Here is a 22,183-nt window from a genome sequence, read left to right as displayed (position 1 = left end):
ATTACGTCTAAAAGTTCAAATATCGTAGAGATTAAAAAGATTGTGTCTGGAAATATAACCGTGATAGATTAAGTACATTAATGAAATCAGATAACGAATGGAGTTTTTTTTTCTAAATTAGAGATTATATAATTGGGTAAAATAGCGTAGTAACTGTAGATGGGGTCAAAAAATAAGAATATGAACTGATAAAACGGGGTCCAAAAATAGACACTGATAAAATAAAATACAGTAAATTAATAAAATACAAATTATAAAATTAGGTGAAATTACGAATGGATTAATTATTTTCGACTGATAGCAAGCAATGTAGAAAAGAAAACCTTTTCTTTGTTTAATTATATTGCAGGAATGTGAGATTATAGCTGGCTCAATTAAACGTCGTGTTGATCTGTTATGTATGTGTTTAAGGAAAGTTGTGTTATTAAAATGATGGTCGTTCTCCATGATGGGAAAAAATATGGCGTTGAGTGTATTGTGGTTTTTTACATCTATTTTGTGTTCATATATTAGTTTATTTAAATTACGTTGAGTTTTCCCTACGTATATTCTTCCACAGTCAAGGCAGGATATGAAATATATTCCGGCTTTTGTGTAAGTGTTGGTAGTATTCATAATTTTACGTATTAGATCCGTAATTATTAAAGAGTTTAGTTTTGATATTTGACTGGCTGCCTTATTAAGGTTATTATAGATTGTGTCGTTGTTTTTATTTGATGGTAATGTTTATTGGCTGTCGTATATCTGGGTATTTAAGGAATTGTCTCGGTTTTGGTTATGGTACATTTTTTGTGATTTCATTTTTGTATTTGTTAAAAAATGTTGAGGGTATTGTACGTTAATGAATGTGCGTGCGATATACTCAACTTCTTCCTTGATGTATTCTTCACTGAATATTCCCAGGAAGAAACAAAAATATCCATTAGAATACGCCTTTTTGCTTTATAATAGTGATGAGAATAAAAATGGGTGTAATCATTTTTATTCGTTACTTTCCAATGGACTTTAAAACTTAGACTATCATTGCTATTTATGGTATTGATGTCCAGAAAAGGTATGGAGTTGTTATTTTCTCTTTCATATGTATAGTTAATAGTGGGTTAGATCTAATTTAATTTATAAGTGATACTCTCTATTTGGAAGGCATATGGAGGAAAATAAAAAAATATAATCTATATATCGATTACAGGAAGTTCCCTTGCCCAAGGGTCCGGTTTCCATGAATTCCAAAAATAAACATGCAACCCCCTCCAAATAAAAGAATATATGAGCAAAAAAAGGAGATGAAAAAACAACAATACACTCACCACCTTATGTTGTCCCATCATGGAGAACGGCCACCATTTTAATTTTAACAAAACAACTTTCCTGAAACACACACATAAGAGATCCACACGACGTTTAATTGAGTCAGCAATAATCTCCCATTCTAACAATATAATTAAACAAAGAAAAGTTGTTTTCCACATTGTTCCCAATCTGTCGAAAATAATTATTAGATAGAATAATTTAGAGACAGGTTAAAATCGAAATCTCGAAATATATATACACACACACATACATATATATATATATATATATATATATATATATATATATATATATATATATATATATATATATATATATTAAAAAATCCATTCGTGATATCACTTCATTGTATTAATTTAAATTAAGTAATTTTCTGTATTTTATTTTATCGGTGTCTATTTTTAAACCCCATTTTATCAGCTCATGTTCTTATTTGTACACATTATCTAGACTTACTGCGCTATTTTATCCCAATTCAATAATCTCTAATTTAAAAAAAAACCCTTCGTAATCTCGTTTAATTTATTTACTGAATCTATCACGGTTATATTTCCAGACCCGATCTTTTAAATCTCTACGATATTTTAACTTTTAGACGTAATCCAATACGCTAGCTTACTCTAATTTATTTTCTCTCATAAAATGTGTATACGTATATAGACATCTAATTTACATGAGGAAAACACTTTGCTCTCCCCCATCATTATATATACCCCCAAATCTTCCGACTCTCTCGTCAATGACCGTCCTTATTGAAAAAGCCCGCATAAATCGGGTGAAACGTTGAGTATTCAGGTTCTTTCACCTCCATTTTATTTCATATCGTCGGATTTAATCGAACTCAACAATCATATATATATATATATTATATATATATATATACATATATATATATATATATATATATATATATATATATATATATCAGAGCAATAGCTGAAAAAAACGTGTGAAAAACACGTAGAAAAGAGGTAAAATATATTTAATTTTAAAAGGAAGCACTAAATAAGTGGATAGTGCTTACTCCGTGGAGTTTCGAAGAAATACTTTCCTTTTCATCAGAGGGTAGGAGTTAGCAAAATACAGGCTCGTATTTTGCATGCAAAACTATTTTATGAAACTGGAAGTAAGTAAAATATCTTACTTGATAACAAAAAGTGAAGCAGAGGGAATAATGTGATTTCACGTGAATGAATAGTCTCGTAAAAGTAAAGTATCCAATACGGGAAATCCCAAAAAATGTAAATCCAATAAAATTATATATATATATATATATATATATATATATATATATATATATATATATATATATATATATATATATATATATATATGTATATATACATATATATACATATATATGCATATATATATGTATATATATATATATATATATATATATATATATATATATATATATATATATATTTAAATAAGGGGGTAGTCACCAACCATGTCTATTTTTTAACATTATTTTATTATTCCGTGTCTTGCTTTTTCATTGAGAATTATGTTTAGATCATTGTAATAATGTTTTTAAATCACTGAAATCGTTTCTAAAGCGGTTCAGGCGGTCTGTTGGAGATGTAAAAATCGCATTTTCGTAGTTCATTTGAAGTGTTTCCAAGAGGTGGAATCGTGTAAGTGTCTACTATTCATTTGGCAGTCCAATTTTTATTACTGTTTTATATGGATGTGGTCACTCATGTGTTGTGTTTCTCTTTCTCACTCTCTTTGTTGGTGACTACCCCCTTATTATAATATACATATTTCTTTCGTTGGAATTTCTTAACCCATTTTATATATACATATATATATATATATATATATATATATATATATATATATATATATATATATATAATTTCTGTAGAAATACATTTTCTTATAATATATGCCAAACCTTATGTAAGATGTAAAATGTAATTTCATAACAATATAGAGAGTAAATGACAACAAAATATATTCTAAAATTCATGATTTTGACCATCTTATAAATTAATCTTTCATTTAGTTGTCATTTACAATCATTGAGAGTGTTTGTTTCGTCGCGCAAATTCTATCACTTATGTATTGTATCAATAAATGAATATATTAGGCCGTAACTTATCAGAAGAAGTAGCAGCACCTACTCCGTCGAAATGAAATACAGTGTGAGTTTAAATGGTTGAATTAGAGAAATTGAAGAAACGCTGCTAATACCTTTTAGATGGTTCCATTTAGAAATTTTGAATTTTATCAAATAATGTCACTAATCCCAACTATTCGTACTAACATTCTACCTTAATTTATAAATAGTCTACCAAAATATTCTATTTAATAATAAGTAAATTTATTAGTTCTAATTTGCGTATGTATAATTATGAAAATAATTATAAACTATTGCACGTTTGCATATACATAACTAAACTAAGTTAAACTCCAAAACAAATGGAAAGATCAATCGTGGTTTAAGGAATTTCGTGCGGGGAGCGAGATTCTTTAAAAAGGTGAGCTTAGTAAATAGTCATCAGATGCTGACAATAATCAAATAAGAGCGTTAGTTGTTTCTAAATTAAAGGTAACATATATGACGATTTATACCACTTTAGGAGATTGAAAAGAAAAAAAACACATTTGTAAACGGAGTCCTCACAAATTGGGCGACCATCAACGAAACGCCGTTATGAAGTGCCAGCTTACCGCAAAAAGAACGACCCGTTTCTCATCCGGATTTTTACTTGCGATTAAAATATGGATCTTTAAGAAAATTTGCGGCGCTTATCTCAGTTGTTGGTTACCGAGGAAGCTCCACAACAGTTCCTCGGGCCAGGGTTACACGAACAGAATATCACGCCTACTGTGTAGTTCTCTTCGATTTGTCTAATCTACATCATTAACTTTGTAACTAGGCAAAACCATTACAGCAAGTAATAGCTTAAATGCGTAAGAAACTTCGATAATACAATCAAGCATTAGTCAACATAAACAGTTATATTCGTTTATACAACTACGCCCTGCCGGGTATGACGTTACCAACCATGGAGAAATTGAACAGATTTGGCTTAGGAACACTGTTTCATCCCCCATAATTTTTAGACATTTTATATACAGACTAAAACGTTGTTTAGCATCTCCACAACGTTCTTAAAATGCATGAAAAATTAATTAATTAGAAATGCATGAAAAATTAAGTCATATCACAAACGCCTTCACAACTTTATCACCACCAAAACGTATAATATTAACGTTAATGTAATAAATACACCCTTTTGCGTTGATAGAAGAGTTTTAATACAAGCTGTGCTTATTATATATATATATATATATTATATATATATATGTGTGTGTGTGTGTGTGTGTGGGTGTGTGTGTGTGTTCGTGTATGTGTGTATGCGTAACTATTTTTGTCATCTGAATATTTTGGTCTTATTCTTTTTAGAATGGTGCTATATTTTGTAAAGTCATGTATGTTAATCCCGTATTTCTCTCCATCTTTCTATGTTCAGGGAACCAGCCGACTTTGCCAGATTCGATTAAAAAAGGCGCAGTCTTCGAAAAGCAAATTATATTTACTTAGAATGAACAAAAAAAGTATGCAGGAAGCCATTAAGCCAAGAATGACGCTTTAAAATCCAAGAACATATTTTTGCCGCAAAGTAAACATATAAGTTGATAAAACAAAAAAAAAAAACTTTTAACGTTTACTTAAGTTCCCAACAGTGTTTGTGATAACGATTGATCATGCATGTAACGGTGATGTATATTTGTATTTTCTTAATATTTTTATATAAAAGTATTTAATACATTAAATGAAGTAGTTATTTTTTATCTTACTTATGTGCATTTCTTGCCTTATCGAGAGTGTATTATTGGAATTAGATCTACTGCAATAAGTTGTGCATTTCAGGTGATCTAAATCCAAAAGGTGTCGCCAGCTTGTGTTGAAAACTACACAGTTGTAGTGAAGATCAAATGAATATGGGCAGGCCGCTAAGGAAAAAAATAATCATATCTTCAGTGAATAATGAAGAGTACTGAGAATTTCAGGCCGCTTTTCCAACTATTAATTCAGTTAAGATAAATTATCATTGGTAGAGAATAATTGAGGTTCAGCGGTTAGGGCGGAAAACAATGTTATTTTCAATGTTTATTGAAGGAGGTGGAAAATACAGGAGACTGATGGAGACTTGGCCAAACACGCCAATCAACACTATCTGTAATAATTAATGAATGATCTGTGATGATTGCGTCTCCGTTAAATTTTAAACAATAGAAAATATATCAAATATAATGATATAAAAATAAGTGCATTACGTTTAATCATGCGATTAGAATGTCTCACTCGATGGCATCTTTTTGTGAAATTACGTTGTAGAAATTTACCAGAAGATTTTAAAATTTACAAATTCACAATTTACATATTACATGCATATACTTCAGTAAGGGAGTAATTTTTTAACTAATATGTTTATTATATCTATTATAGAGAGAGTGTACATTACTTTTGTAACAGACAAAAGCGATATTATGATTTTGAATATATACTGCAGTGTAATCGGTAGCTTTTAATACTAAATGTGTTATGCATTACTTGTTTAAGCATACTATTGTTCTCATATTGAGTGGAATTTGTGTAAACTTTCAGTCGATGTAGGCACTGACTTTCGCCAGAAATGGTGACCGCCATCTTTGAAAAAATAGGAATGTTACTGGTTCCGTAGATGTTTTTTGTATTATTGGTATTATTTTTTTGTTTATTTATTCCAAATGACGAAGCGTAACCAAAAGTGTTATAAATTGCTATCCAGATTTTCTACATATATTTAGAGATTAATGCAATTATTTTATTGGCCATAATATAATAAACAATAAGAAACAACGGGACATATATTTTCTAAATATTCTTTTTGTTGTCCATCATTATTTTTATTATAATTATTATTTTTGGTAGGGTACTAGTAGTAGTAGTAGTATAAACAGAGGTAGTAGTAGTAGTAGTAGTCCTAGTAGTAGTATTATTTTGTGTCTGGCCGTTGGTATTGCCGATTTTATAATGCTAGATGGATCATAACAGATGAACATAAATCATCAGCATCTTATTCACAATTTTCCTGAACTGTCGTCAATCTTTTTATGTTCCCAACTAGGCTCTAGTTTTCTGTGAATATTCACAATCGCAATGGGCTCAAATTTTCTATATCTACTTGGAAATATTACTTTTATAATACCGATTGCTTACATCAGATTGTGTGCATTATACATTCTTCAACTTCTACAATCTTGTATCTCCCTATACAAATCAGTAATTTTGACCTACTTTTCTTTTTCCTCCACATTCAGGTCAGTTTGCCCTGCTAAATCTATAATTATTGATTTGTGTTTTATCTTCTGAATGAGACAAATTACGGGGGCATTGCTTTTGTCAAATTACCCCATCATCTATCAATATTCCGCCTTAATAGCATCTAATAATCTCGACCAACCTATTCTAGAACATGCTCGTCTAATTTTATTTTTATAGTATTTCAATATTTTGTCGCATATATCCCAATGGACATTTTTGGAAATATTGCCATGATGTCTATATCATTATTTTTTAGTAAAATATTCACAACTACTGAAATCATGTTGTATAATATTACCTTTATATTCACACGTAAGTCATCTTAGACTATAAACCATTTTGCCAATACGATACTTCACATAATCAGTCCTATAAACACTGTTTATAAAATGGTCTATTCATTTTTGCCGGTTTCCTTGTCTTCTTCATATCTCTCAGCTCGTTTTTACCATTTTATAATACCCGCCCCACATAGACATATAGCAAATCAGTATGCGAGTCTGCTTGACATTTTCTCACAACTTGCCCTGAACTATGTTCAGTTTCTGTTCTGTCTCCTCTTGGATCTTCAGACCACTCTGTTGTATCAGTTAAGATAAAAATGAAATGTAATAAGTCCCCATACGAACTTCTCCATTGTACAGCATATCGATACACTAATGCTGACTCGGATAGATTCCGTACATTTATATCGGATCTATTCTGCGTTCCATGTTTAAATAGTATCAGACCTGGTTAATCGTAGGTATAGACCGTTTCATGCCCTGGAAAAAGTTCCAGCAAAAAACCTAACAGCCAGCCATGGTTCTCTCAAGAACGTGCTGCTGCCATTGCGCACAGAATTTACTTTTTCGACTGCTTCCGACGTAATATATGTATGGAAACTAATACCGCTTTCAGGACTGCCAGCAACCATTGTAAGAAAGAAATAAAGAGCGCAAAAGAGATGTATGCTCAGTCACTCAAGTTAAAAGTAACTGAGCAGCGGTTTGGTTCCCACCAGTTTTGGTAAATAGCAAACAGAATACTGAACAGAAGCGTGTGCTCTCTCTATCCCAACTATCATTAATTAACCTGAGGTAATCTTGTGAGCATAAGACAAAGCCAAACTATTTGCCAGGACATTTGCAGCTAATTCTACCCTTTGAGACCAAAGCCGCCAACCCCCAATATTTCCTTCTGTATCAGAAAACACGCTATGTGATATACATATATCTGTACGTGATGTTGTCAAGCTAAAAACAACCTTGATTCCAGTAAAGTAACCGGCACTGACGGTATTCCAATCATAATACTCAAAAAACTTCAAGAAGAACAGCGTTCATACTTACACAACTGTTTAACCGTTGTCTTAAGGAGAATAGCTTCCCATCAGCCTGCAAAATCTCATAAGTATACCCTGAATTTAAGAATTCAGGTGATCGCTCATCCCCCTTGCAGTACAGGCCAATAAGTCTCTTGAGCGTCATGAGTAAGTTATTGGAATATGTGTTAAATACTGAAGTAATCAGCTATTCCAACAAAAAATAACCTTCTTAGTGACACTCAACATGGTTTTCGTTCTGGTAGATATACAGGAGGTGTGCTTACAGTTATATCTCATAGGATTAGCAAATCACTCGACGGAGGTAATCTTTCTAAGGCTATTGCTCTTAATATATCTAAGGTATTTGATAGGGTATGGCATAAAGCTTTACTTCACAAGATCTCTAGCTATGGTATAGCTGGAAAAGTATTCTCAATTGTTAAATCATTTCTTTTTGATAGATTCATAAAAGTAGTAGTTGAGGGGCAGAAATCAGAAGCACACAGTATTAATGGGTTCATCCCGGGTTCAAATCGCTTCCTGATCTACATTAATGATCCTCCAAATCACATCCTTACATCATTTGTAGACATTTATGCTGATGAAACTACCATTTATGGTAGCATATCTAAGACAGTAAACGCCCCTCTGATTCTCTCTCCTCTGATCTTGAGCATGCGGTACAATGAGGAGAAGAGTTGCTGGTAACTTTTAATGCATCTAAAATCAAGCTTCTCTCTTTACATCATCAACATTCTTATCCACATATGGCATTAATTGAAATGAATGGCCCTCGTCTTGAGGAGGCCTCAAGTTTTGACAAGCTTCTGGGCTTGACCGTTACTCCTGGTCTTAAATGGAACACGTACATAAAATCTATTGCCAAGGCCGCTATCGATCCAGTATATATCTCACTGCTGATGCAATTCTCTATCTATATAAGATCAGGTACGTCCAAGGACAGACTACTGTTGCCACGTCTAACAAGGAGCTGCTAGGAAGGACTTGCCCTGCCTTGATAGAGTTAAAATAGACTTCCTAGCGTCGTAGGAGATATCCTTTTTCTCTTCCTTGCAACCTCTATTTCACAGAAGAGATGCTGCGAGTGTGCCTCTGATGTATCCTTATTTTCATGGAAAGTGTTCGACAGCTTCAGTCTATGCCCCCCCTCGCCAAACTTTCAAAAGAAACACTCGTCTACCTGAAAATACTATCAATAAGTCCCCTCACTATTTATCTGTGCCTTAACCTAAACGTAGATTCCATGAACAAAGCTTCTTTCTTAGAACTGCACGCCTGTTGAATTGTCTTCCTTTTTCCTGCTTTCCGGCTGACTACAATATGGTTGCCTTCAAGGCTAACATAAACAAGTTATCGATATAAGTTATCAAATTTACCGAATTTCCATTGCTAATGATTACTATATTTTCCAATTTCTACTCTAAACTCTTTAACCCTTATCCTCGAGTGACCTCTTGACCTTGATAATGTGGGGATGTCCGTTTAAAAAAATGTGTTTACTGCCGATATTTCCTTTTTATCATTAAATCATGTCCGAAGAAACAACCGTAGTTTTCTCTTGTATTATTTTCACATAATTTATTTCGTTGCAGTTTCTATTATGTTATCTACTTCCACGATGTCTATGCAGGTTGCCCCTTTTCTCCAAACATCTTTTTTTTCATTTCACCATTCCAATCTTAACTTTCAACAAGGTTTTTCCTTTCCAATTTCAAGGCACCAAATCTCATCCTGCAAAATCTTATACACATAGGTTCACTGAACATTTGGGCAAATCTTCCAAGCAGATTTAAATAGTTACAGTTGTTTACATACAAAGATTATTAATCAAAAAATAGTAAATAGGTTTCCCGGTAATCTTTCTTTTAAAACTAACAACCTACACTAACGTCTCATAATATGAAGAACAAGAGAAGCATACACGAAACAAACAACTACGACAACAAGGTAAATACCTGAAATATCCGTTTCCGTGCTTATACACTCCCAAGACACTCTCCTATGATATTTATGGCTCTTTCTATAGTTATCACTCTTTTTCTAATTTTCATATAAAACCAAAAAGAAAAAGATAAAGTTTAACAGAAATATCGTCTTGGAATTAAAGCGATTATAGATATTAATATTTCTATAGTAGCCTACTATAAAGAAAATTAGGCCTAAATACAATTAAAATAGAGTTTCTCATAACAAAATACAATAACTTTTGTAATTTATAATTTACAAGAATGTATTGTTCTACAGAATAATCAAAGAAGAAATATCAAAATTTTCCTTATTCTCAGAGTTTTAAAGAAATGTGTCCTATTAAGAGGAAATATATTATAATAGTAATATAACAACGGAGCTATGACTTTCTAGACTGTTGCAGCAATTAAAACGAAAGTATATGAAAACTATTTATGCACTCTCTCAATTTCTTGCATGAATGAATTTAAGAAAAACAAAAAACAAAAAATTAAATTTACATTTAAAGGTTAGAAAATTCAGATGAAACATACGGTGTGCAATATAATTTTAAGGTGAAACGATCATAATCAAAAGTATCAAAATCCCTCTAAGAATCGGATATATGACAGTGACAGGTCGATCTTAATTAATAATCAAAAATACTCGAAAACCCAATTCTGTAAAAAATAAATGCTTCTACTTAGTCGAGGAAAAATATTATATCGAATTGTTTACAAATCCGACTCCTTTTGTAAACATTGACGCGTATGATCATTTTGCTTTGGAAATTCCTAACCACCCCATATACTTTTTTTCCTGGATTTCAAATCTTTAATTTTGTAATTCCTTATCTCTTTTTCATTCATTTATAATTCCACTTTCTTTAATTTCCTGAAATGTTTGCGCTAAAACTGTATTTTCATATATAACTGGTAGAAATGTATACTATTAATGAGCAAATGTATACTATTAATGAACAAATGTATACTATTAATGAGCAAATGTATTTTGATTATTAAAGTAGTAGTAATAGTAAGAAGTAACAAATTACAAGTATAATATTATTAATGATTATTTATAAGTACGTATATATATATATATATATATATATATATATATATATATATATATATATATATATATATATAATTACTAAATACCTACAGACACTAGTGTTTCTTTCTTTCGGAATAATCTGTGCAGAGTGTCACGATAAACGCCAGTCAAGATACTCGAACCCCGAAAACAGAAGGCATGCCTGGAGGCATTAGCAAGCACCCGAATAACTCGGTTACAACTAACCGCGAGAGATACAGTTGACATTAAATAACTATTTTATTAAATGTTTTTAATGCCAGTCAGAGTCATCGAATCATTACACACACAATTACACGCATATATGCAAAAATACAGGCAGATAAGCATTAGAAATATTATACTTGCAATGTGCTATACTTTAGATAGTCAAATTTAAAATGCTAAGGAAACAGGCTACAGACAAGTGGATAAGGACAAGACTATAGTTGTCTTACACTGAAAAAAATACTAACACTTTTATTAATTCTTTTACATAGTAAGAAGGAACAGAAAGTACTTTTCCTCTTCCAAACAAAGTTTTCAATCTAATAGGTCCCACTGTGTTTACTAAATGTAAGCCCATGCCTATCGCCGCAGTGTTGCATGAGTGTCTGTTTTACAGCTAATCAAATGGAATGTGGCATGATGAAGTTTCAATTGTGCCGCCGCGACCGAGATATACCCGATATACCGATTTAGCAACAAAATTATGTCGCTGATGTTAATACCAGACGTCATTCTACCTTAATAGCTGAACAGCTTCACTAGAGAATTCTCTTTTTGCTACTTGCTGCTATGAGTGTACACGCAGAAGTGTAAATGTAACGTAAACCAAACTCTACATAATTTTTTATAAACATGGTTCCCATCAAATTAAATTAGCGACATGTCTTGTTAGGGGTGAACGTGAGTAAACAAAAATACTAAATATCTTATAATTCGTTAAAATTAAAATTTTCATTTAATCATAATATATATATAATAAGCCATAATTTTATATAAGCGGTTACTCGTAATTCCGTATAATAAAAGACGCGTGGTTCTGGATATGACCTTAAATTATATCCAGAGGTGAGGTCCCAGCTTGCGGGCTTTGGGAAGTGTGGAACCACCGTTTAATTGCAACAGCTCCCAGCTCCACTCTGACCCGGAGTGGTAGTACCTGGTAGCGTCCCAACTATGGGTTAAATAGAAACCGACTTGAAAGCAACAAATATATTATATTAAAATATTTTGCTTCAAAATTATTGGATTCAACATAAAATAACGTGAAAAGGGTTGATATGTCGTAAAATAATAACAACCAACAAACTAACCTAAAAGACGGGTTACAAGTCATGATAATCAAATAAATCCTCAATTATTCCAGTTTCTTCAAAAGTTCGAATAGGTTCACCTTTGTGTTTCTGTGCTGACTTAATAGCATTCCTTCAATAAAATCGTCTCATACATATTACCGTAATTAAATTGACTTTGCAGAACGAATAGTATGATATTCCGCGTAAACATGTTAAAAGCACAAATAATTAGAATTACAATTAAATATTCGTTACGGATCTTATCAATATATTCCTGTCGTTGCCATAAGAGTAATACTGTTTATAAAAATGATTAAGTATGCCCCTTAGGAAATATATCGGGATTGCCTTGATTATTAGACGGATAATTAATTTAACAATTAATATTGAGTGATTAAATCATATCGATGATCCCATTGGGATTGAATGAAATATCGGTTAAGGACGTTGCTGCAACGCGTTTACACTCTGCGGCGATTATACGCCGGGCCCAAATAACTGTGTTCTGGTACAACTGATGTTGTGTAAGAGCTCGCCAACTACTAATGGTGTATGTTACGTATGGTTGGTTACGTTCAATTCGGCAATTGTTTTAGGAACGACACATCAACCGTTTATACATGTTGAATGTTTATAACGATTAGTTGTAGTTCTTCGTGACTGATTGTCGTTAATAAATTTGCATCAGTACTTATACAGTAAAAAGGATTTACTACAACGCAGAAACTATGTGTGCGTCTAAATAAGTAAAAAAAAATATGTAGACCTATACATTATCTATATTACATCAAGTTATTTTATATACCGATGAATATGTGTATATAGAAGTATGAACAATATCGAAAGATTCATGAATCGATACATAAACATATAAATATACAGATGAAAGACGCGACATATAATGAATTAAAACATTGTAAAGCTTACCGGAAAAATTAAATTAAATCTATTGCACAAAATGATAAAAATCAGAGAGGGCGTATTGCAACTCTTGTTCACATCAACAAACATAAAAACATAGGAAGAAATAAAAAAATTCCATTGATAAAACTGAATCCGCTAAATGTTTCTACGTGATTTTATACCTGTTATTTTTTTATCTCCATTTAACACACGATTAAAATGGTATATATATATATATATATATATATATATATATATATATATATATATATATATATATATAATGTTATGACCTTTTAGGATGTGAGCATAACGTAGTATCTGTTTTAACTGTGGCAAGCAGGACATGGGTAAAAATATTATTATTATTATTATTATTATTATTATTATCATTTATTTATTGATTTGAGCAACGATAGATCAGTTATTATGATTAGAAAATAAACAGTTAAATTGGGGAATAGATGATTGGTGTGAAATCGCAAAAGAAATGCGAAAATAGAAAACAGATGTAAAAGTTATTTTGGGTTTGGATAAACTAATAACTACATGTGGGCATTAGGTTGGTCGGAGACACGTAATGGTTGATATAAAGGAACACGTTATGTTGTGAGCTTTGGAGAGATTGAGAGAGATGAGGTTTTGGCAGGAGTTCTGACAGACGATCTAGACGGGTGGACAGACAAACAACCAGGTAGTGGGCTGTAAGAATAGAAAATGTAGGCGAAATGCAGATCACGTGAAAATCATTTGAAGCAACTGTAATAAATTTATATTATGAAAATATAAAGAATTGTTTTGTGGTTTCACAAGTAAGAACAGATGTCTCAATTGGGCAGTGCTAGCCGTTTCAGGGTTCGTCACGGAACAGCAGGACGATAGAAGAACTCTTCAAGCAGAAGCTATGAAGCATATATTATTATTCTTATATATGAACTGTAATATATTACCCTGCGATAAGTCTTACACAACATGGCTCAGTTTCACGTCAATATCATATCCTCTTGGTTAAACAACAGATATACGATCTATAGGTTTATTATATCTCCGTTAATGAGAACAATATCTACCATCAACTATATAACATATGACAGGTTTTAATATATCATCTCTGTTAATATACTCCCCGACAATATACAACACACACACACACACACCGATTGTTTTTAATTACATTTTCACCCCAAACAAGGCAAATTGCCACTTTGGTGTAGGGGGCTACTATCAGGGGCAGCAACTATTGTGGTACTATGTACGGATTTGGGCAGCTTGATGTCGGTGCACGTTACACTTGAACTTCTGCACGTCAGTACTGTTGGGGAAGCAGGGACCTGGAATGGTATTCCAGAGTCTAGCGGTTCTGGGGAAGAAACTACTGGAGTAAAAATATATTTTACATCTAGGGATCTCTACAGTGTGGGGGTGGGATTTAGCAGCCTGTCGGGTTTGTCGAGGGTTTTCACGTCGTGGGGGCACAAGTGATTGCAGTTCGCCAGAGCATTCACCACTAAAATACAGGTAGAAAAGGCAGAGGGATGCACCATTTCGTCGATGCCAGTTCTGGGCCTATCAGGTTTGCGACTCTCTTTTGAACCTTGTCAAGGAGCGAGAGACCAGTAGCAGATGTACCAGCCCAGATGCCAGAGCAATACTCCATACATGGGCGAATGGGGGCCTTGTAGAGGTACATGATACTTTCGGGTGTTAGTAGTTGTCTAGAACGGTAGAGAGAGCCCACCTTTCGTGCAGTGGCCCTGGCAATGGCTTCAATGTAATTGTTCCAAGTCATGTTTCCTGTGAACGTTTGGCCAAGGAGTTTGAAGGATGTACTCTCAGATAAAGAGTCGTTGGCCATTGCTATAGATAGTAGAGAGGGTTTCTTGTAATTATTGAATGAAACTAGTTTAGTCTTGGCAGCATTGAACGCGACACACCACTTTTGTCCCCATTCCACCACAGATTGGAGGTCTTTTCTAGTGTTTTGCCATTTCTTTAGAAAAGTGTTCATTCGTCTTCCTATCGTGCCTGCCATAGATTGTAGTGTCATCAGCATATATACCCATCTCAAAGGCAATTTCGTCGGGGAGGTCATTTATGAATATCAGGAACAATAGAGGTCCAAGGAACGACCCCTGACCCACTCCCGCATTTATATCATATTGTTTCGATGTACGACCGTCGAGGACAACCTGGATGTTTATCTTATCTAAGAAGGGTTTAATTATGTTTACTATTCTACCAGTGATACCGTATGATCTAATTTTCCTGAGGAGACCCTTATGCCATTACCTGTCAAAAGCCTTAGATATATCTAGAGCTACCGCTCTGCCCTCTCCCTATATATATATATATATATATATATATATATATATATATATACGCTGGGAGTGTTTTGTTTTAACTAAAATTTAGTTTTAGACTCACACATAATAATAATGATAATGATGATAATGGTGTTCACAAATTCACACAAAATTTTCCAAATAACTCAACGTATGAATCGACGAAACACAACAGTCCAAATCATATAGGAAATTACAGACGCTTGGATTTGTTTCTTTGAATAAAAACTTTGTTTTAGACTCACATATATACAGTAAATGATAATGATTATGAGTTACTTAAAAAAAAAATCAAAGCGTCTGTAATTTCATATCAATTAGACTGTTTCTGTCGATTTGTACGTTACGTTATCTAGCAAATTATTTGTTAATTCGTCGTCGTCGTCATCACCATCACTATCATCATCATCATCATCATCATCATCATCATCATGTACTGCATATTGGTGAATTTAAAACAAACATTTTATTAAAAAAAAAACCAGGACGAAAAAGATCAGGAAGGAAAGCGGACAAAAACGGTCCAGCCACTGATCACTTACTTACTATGTATGACTTTTGGTATGTGCGTCCATGTGCATTTTACATGTATACGTGTGTGTACGTAGGTATAGGCATATGTATGTTTGTGCGTATATGTTTGCCTCTACATGATTATGGTTGCATACATCTCTATGTACGCAGGTGTTGATTGTCATTGTGATTGTGATCACATGACCTTTTCAGACCTATAAAGGGAGGTAATCAAATTCCTTGTAGTTGGTTACAATTTCAGTTGTATTTACAAATTTGCTGCTGATGGTTACAATTTCAGTGGTGTTTACTTTTGCTGATAATGCTGATGATTACATTGATTTACTTATTTTGTTAACTGACTGTCACGTCGCGGAAGGGCAATTCTTTCGCAACTCTGAAGGTGAGTGCATCTTGCTTCCTTCTCGCCTGAACAGTCTTATTGCTTCTAGGAAATTAATTTTTCCACATATTGCGAAAGAAACCCTAATACTAACATGGATAGTAGCAAAGCAGATCTACGGAGAAAAATGTCTATCCTATGGATCAAAATCCGAACAATTCTGGAGACGGCTCATCAGGAGGATGAAATCACCGTTAAATCATTCTCTGCATTGCAGAAATCCGTTCATGAGTATTTGATGGAGGTAGACGTATGCGTTAGCAACATCCAATTTCAATCTTCTGAGGAGGAGGACTGGGTGAGAATTGAGAAGGAGGCTCTTGCAAACGCCTTGCGATTCCGAAAGCAACTGGAACATCTTGAGTTGAAGTTCCTCCCTGCTGCCTCTTAGTCACTAAGCCTTGCTCAAGGTACCTCTGAACGTGAGAGAGAAGTGTCATTTTCTACCGTGAAGCCACCTCAAATACAAATTACGGGTCCTACCTTTGATGGGTTGGTTATGCAATCCAATCCGATGAGCTTTAGAACATTTTGTCGCGTTTTGAAAACTGCGTAGCTGGTATGGCCAATGATGCCGAAAGGCTGAATTTCTTAAAATGCTCTCTGTCTGGTCACCCTCTCCTGTTGATTAACCATTTTAGTATATGCAACAAGAATTATGAGTTGGCTCTCTCGGTCCTGAAAAGCGAGTATCTCGATGAAGATGAAATTACAGATAACATCTTTCAGGACATTTTAGACTTCTCCTGTAAACGAGACAAATCGTACACCAGTTTAACTGGTTTTATGTCAAGAGCAGCCTCACTTATTGCGGAGTTGGAAGACTCCTTTGATTGTTCATTCTCTAATAACTGTTCTTCTGGGGCGCGCCTTATGGCGAAGATTCTCTTCTCCAAATGCCCCAGAGAGGTCAGAGGAGAGATATTCCAGATTTCCATTAAAAGAATCCCTACCTTATCCTCTATTTTGCAAGATACCAGGGAGGCGGTCAAACGTCTCCTTATCAAGGGGGACGAGGTCCCTGGGTTTATCCCTAATACTGGTCGGGACTCCTCCGGGAATGTGTCATCCAGACCAGGGTCCTATTCTGGCCAAAGAGATTCTTCTCTTCACGTTAACTCTGCCTGTGGAAAATTGTCTAGCCTCCCCCCGGTCGTGTGTGTTACCTTTGGTAGAGATGGCAACTATGTTTCCGTCAACTGTTTGTTGGACACGGGCAGTGGCCCGACTTATCTGTCCAGTAAGGTGTTGCAGACCTTTGGTTCCTTGGAGTCGATCGGGCTGGATTGTGATTTGAAGCTAACCACGATACTTGGAGATTGTGACCGACAAGTTAGAGAGGTAGTGTTGGACACGGGCATCGGACCACATTGTTCTCATTCTCTTCCAGTGTTAGTGCATGAGGACATAGATATTTCAATACGTTTGAGGAACTGGATTCACTTTTAGATGAGTTCAATCGCCTTAATTGTCCCCTAGCTGGTAGATTTCACAGGGGCACTGGATTTGTACCTATTCATGGTATTGTGGGCCTGGATTTTATTCAGCAGTTGGGGACCCTCCAACTTGTTCCTTGTTTTCGTGGGAAAGCATTCTCAACACCAACAGGACTGGTTCCCTTTGGTGAGGTGCAGCAGTTTCTTTGTTCAGAACTTTTTACACATAGGGAGCCGGAGTGTCTTGCTTTCGATTCAGTCCTAGCCTCAACTGCTGATGTTAAACATCCTCACGTGTTTTGCGTTGGAATCTCAAAGCAAGTATTAAGATCCCCTGACCGATTTTTTCATGGACAGTGACGTGCATAGGGGATTGTAGAAATTGTTCAGTGTGGAGTATCTGGGTATAGATGAGCAGAAACTGTCCAATTACGATGAACAGAAGATTGCTCATTTTCAACAATCCATCTCGTTTAAGGACAATAAATATTATGTCCAGTTATCCTGGAACGAGGACAAAATATCTCGCGTACCTTCGAACCATGCAGTGACCTTGCGCATATTGGAGCATTTAGCACGAAAATTGGAGCGGAGGCAGCTTTATAATGATTATCTGCAGGTTTTTCGTGATCAGGAACGTGAAGGAATTATAGAGGAGATTTTTGTACCACCACAGCGGTTTAAGGAGTTTATATGGATTCCACACAGACCTGTTTTAAAGTCAGACCCTACTTCTACCACTAAAATTAGGCCCGTGTTCAACTGCAGTCTCAAGACTGGGGGCTTTCCTTCTCTTAACGAAGCAACCTACCAGGGAATGAATCTTACGAGTGATCTATTAAATTTATTGCTCTCCTTCCGTGCTAATAACCTAGTTGTGTTAGCGGATATAAGGACGGCTTTCCTGATGATACGACAGAAACTGGAAGCAGATAGACACCGATTCTGTTTTTTTTCTGAAGGATGGGGGTCGACTGCGCTGCTTTAGATATAATACCATTATATTTGGGATTGCTTCCAGTCCCTTCATACTAAATTATGTCCTCCGGTACCATGCTGCTCAGTTTCCAATGGACAATTGTAGGTTTTTGATGGAGAACCGATTTTACGTGGATAATTTGGTGACGTCAGATGATAATCCAGATGAAATGTGTAGATTATTCGCTCTCTCTCGGGAACGACTGCTTCGGGGAGGTTTTGAATTGCAGTCTTGTAATTCTGATCATGTGGGTATTCGAGGTGAAATGGAAAAACATGGGACATTGAGTGTTCATGGTAACAATTGGGAAAAGGTGCTGGGGTATCGATACTGTCCTCTCTCGGATGCCCTTCATGTGACACCTGTTAATTGCAACCCTTATGCTTGCACAAATAGACAGATTCTCGGGGAGACAGCGAAAGTCTATGATCCCTTATCAGTGTGCTTGCCGGTTTCATTGCGGGGCCGTATTCTGTTGAGCAGGCTTTGGAAGGGGGGGGTTGCATGGGATGTCCTGGTGCCACCAGAATACTTGTCCTTATGGAAAAAGCTTTCATCTGATTTCTCTGAACTGGGGACCATTTCCTTTCCCCGAAGGGCGTTCAGTGAAAATGGAATGGGCGAACTCTTTCTCTTCTGTGATGCCTCTCCAGAGGCATACGGATTCGCCGCTGACACGGTGCAAGGTTGCCATTCGTGCCTAGTGTTTGCAAAGGCTATGGTGGCTCCCTTGAAGAGGAAGACTCTTCCTACACTGGAGCTTATGGCAGTGTTCTTGGCTTTTAGATGCCTGCCCACTATTTTACGGAGCTTTGGCAGATTCTCTCCTTCTAAGATTCATGTGGCCACTGATTCTCAGGTTGTTCTTTCTTGGCTAGTCTCAGGGACTATTGTGAGTAAGAACGTGTTTGCCCGTAATAGACTGAAGGACATTCAGCAGATAAGTGGAGATTTGGGATCTGCACTTGGCTTTGTTCCCTCCTTTCGATACATCCCAACCGCAGAAAATCCTGCCGACTTGATCACAAGGGGGTTGACGATGCAAACATTTAGAACCTGCTTCCAACTGTGGTGTTATGGTCCCAGTTGGTTGAGTAGTGGTTCTGCACCATGGGCAACACAAGAGTTGGCATGTCTGAGTCGACGCAGCCAGGAGATAGTCCGTTCCTCTCAGAATGCTGCTATCCTCCATGGAGAAGAATCTCGTACGGTGCTTCCCTTAGAAATATTCTCTACCCTTTCAACGCGTTTGAGAGTGACCACCCTGGTTATTACGTTTATTAATCGATTGCGTCGAGTAGAGGTTGACGGTGAAAAGCTGGCAGCCATTCTTATCATGAAGACTATGCAGCATCAAGTATATGCTGAAGAAATAGAATTCCTGTTTGATTCTTCAGGCAAGACTGTTCCTGGGTTGGTGCGGGCCCTTGACCTCTTCATTGTAGTGATGGACTAATCAGGTCGGGTGGTATAATTAGCCGATCTCTCCACTTCAACGTGGAAATTAAACACCCGATTCTGTTGGCAAAACATCACCAAGTGACTACGCTTATCATCATGGATGCACATGACAGATGCCAGCACTTAGGAGTCGGGCCCACTTTGGCAGAATTAAGACGCATGGTTACTGGGTACCCAAGGGCAGACAGACAGTGAAGACGGTCCTGGCTTCATGCGCCCTGTGCCGGAAGTACAATGCCAGGCAAGTCATGCCTCCTAATGTTGCCAACCTTCCTGCTTCCCGTATCGAACTGGATGTTCCTTCAAACACACGGGGGTAGATTTTACAGACCACCTGTGGGTTAAAGAAGGTTATAAGGAGGTGAAAATGTACCTGCTCATCTTCACTTGTCTCAGTGTCAGAGCTGTACATGTCGAGGTGGTGCCGGATATGAGCGTGTTGTCCTTTCTGCAGGCTTTGGTGCGGTTCACCAACCTATCTGTCATTCCCTCTGCCATTTATTGTGACAATATTAAAACCTTTTTAGGTGGTCGGCTGTTTAAGAGGCTGGTATTGACTCACGATTACCAACAGAAATTCGGCTCCAGTTTAATCAAGTTCTGCCCCATTCCCCTTTTCTCGCCCTGGGTTGGAGGTGTTTGGGAGAGAAGTATCCAGACAATCAAGAATTGTCTTTTTAAGGTGGGTGGTAGAGGTTAGATGATTTTTTTCTCCCTATTGACCATCATATCGGATATTCAAAGAGCCATCAACAACCGCCCTCTAACCTATCGAGAATCCGCAGAGACTGAGTTGGAGGCAGTAACCCCCAACATGTTTTTGCGGCCTAATGAGAGTCCCGGGCTGCTTTTGAGTCTCAATGATGCAGATTTTGCTGCACACCTTCCTCCCAGTCGAGAGAGGCTTCTCAGAACCATGCGGGTACGGGACCAGTGTCTGGAGAAATTCCGAGCTCTGTGGTACAATGAGTACTTGTTGAGTCTCAGAGAGACCCCAGGGTCGTTCCAGAGTGCCTATCCGGAATCGTTTAAAGGTTGGAGACGTAGTGTTGGCGAAGAGTCCTCTGAAGCCTAGGCCCTTTTGGGTCCTTGGAATCATCCTGGTGGTGTTTTGCGGAGAGGATGGCGTAGTCAGGTCAGCAAGGGTCAGAGAGAGGGGTGGGAATGCAGTACATATCCACTCATTAAAGAACCTATTTTCCCTGGAATTATCCTTGAGTGAAGAGGATCATGCTCCAACTGTACCTGCATCAGCTGATGAGCCGGCTGACAATCTCGGTGATACTCCTCCCCAGTCTGCATGTTCCAATGAAGTTGTTTGGTGTTGTCCCATATGTGGTTCCCCGCAGGGTGACCAGGACATGATTTGCTGTGATAGATGTGTCGACTGGTATAACTTCAGGTGTGTGGGGATTGAGTCTCCACCTCTTGAAAGACAAAAGTGGTACTGGCCCGACTGTGTCCCGCTACGACGGCGGCGAGGCAGGCCTAGCCTCCTCCCCGAATAGTTAGGGATCAACCACAAAAGAAAATAAACAAACAAATACACTAACATGTTACTGTTTCGAGTAAGAGCCTACCCTTATATTCTTTGTTACCTATCATTTTCTTTTTTTTCTTTCCTGGGGAATGTGTGGAAAAAACTAAAAGTTACTGGTTGCTCAGGAGAGGGGAGTAGGTGCACTTACCTTGTTACTAACCAAAAGAGTGGTTGTTTCCTAGAAGCGTTATAAAGCTTTACCTTGGTCATGTGATGGTGATCACATGACCTTTTCAGATCTATAAAGGGAGGTAATCAAACTCCCTGTAGTTGGTTACAATTTCAGTTGTATTTACAAATTTGCTGCTGATGGTTAC

At 36.1% G+C, this 22,183-nt stretch overlaps 1 protein-coding gene across 1 annotated transcript; it reads left to right on the top strand.

The window, feature by feature from the left end:
- The first annotated feature begins 18,956 nt into the window (after positions 1–18,956).
- On the top strand, positions 18,957–20,321 carry LOC145272273 (uncharacterized). The gene has a single exon (XM_080127028.1). It carries the CDS (start codon positions 18,957–18,959, stop codon positions 20,319–20,321), a length of 1,365 nt encoding a protein of 454 aa, XP_079983154.1.
- The last annotated feature ends 1,862 nt before the right edge of the window (positions 20,322–22,183 follow it).

The sequence above is a fragment of the Euprymna scolopes genome, chromosome 4, assembly GCF_053919585.1.
Source record: "Euprymna scolopes isolate OS-2025 chromosome 4, ASM5391958v1, whole genome shotgun sequence".
Classification (NCBI taxonomy): domain Eukaryota; kingdom Metazoa; phylum Mollusca; class Cephalopoda; order Sepiida; family Sepiolidae; genus Euprymna; species Euprymna scolopes.
This window is presented reverse-complemented; position numbering and strand designations above follow the sequence as displayed.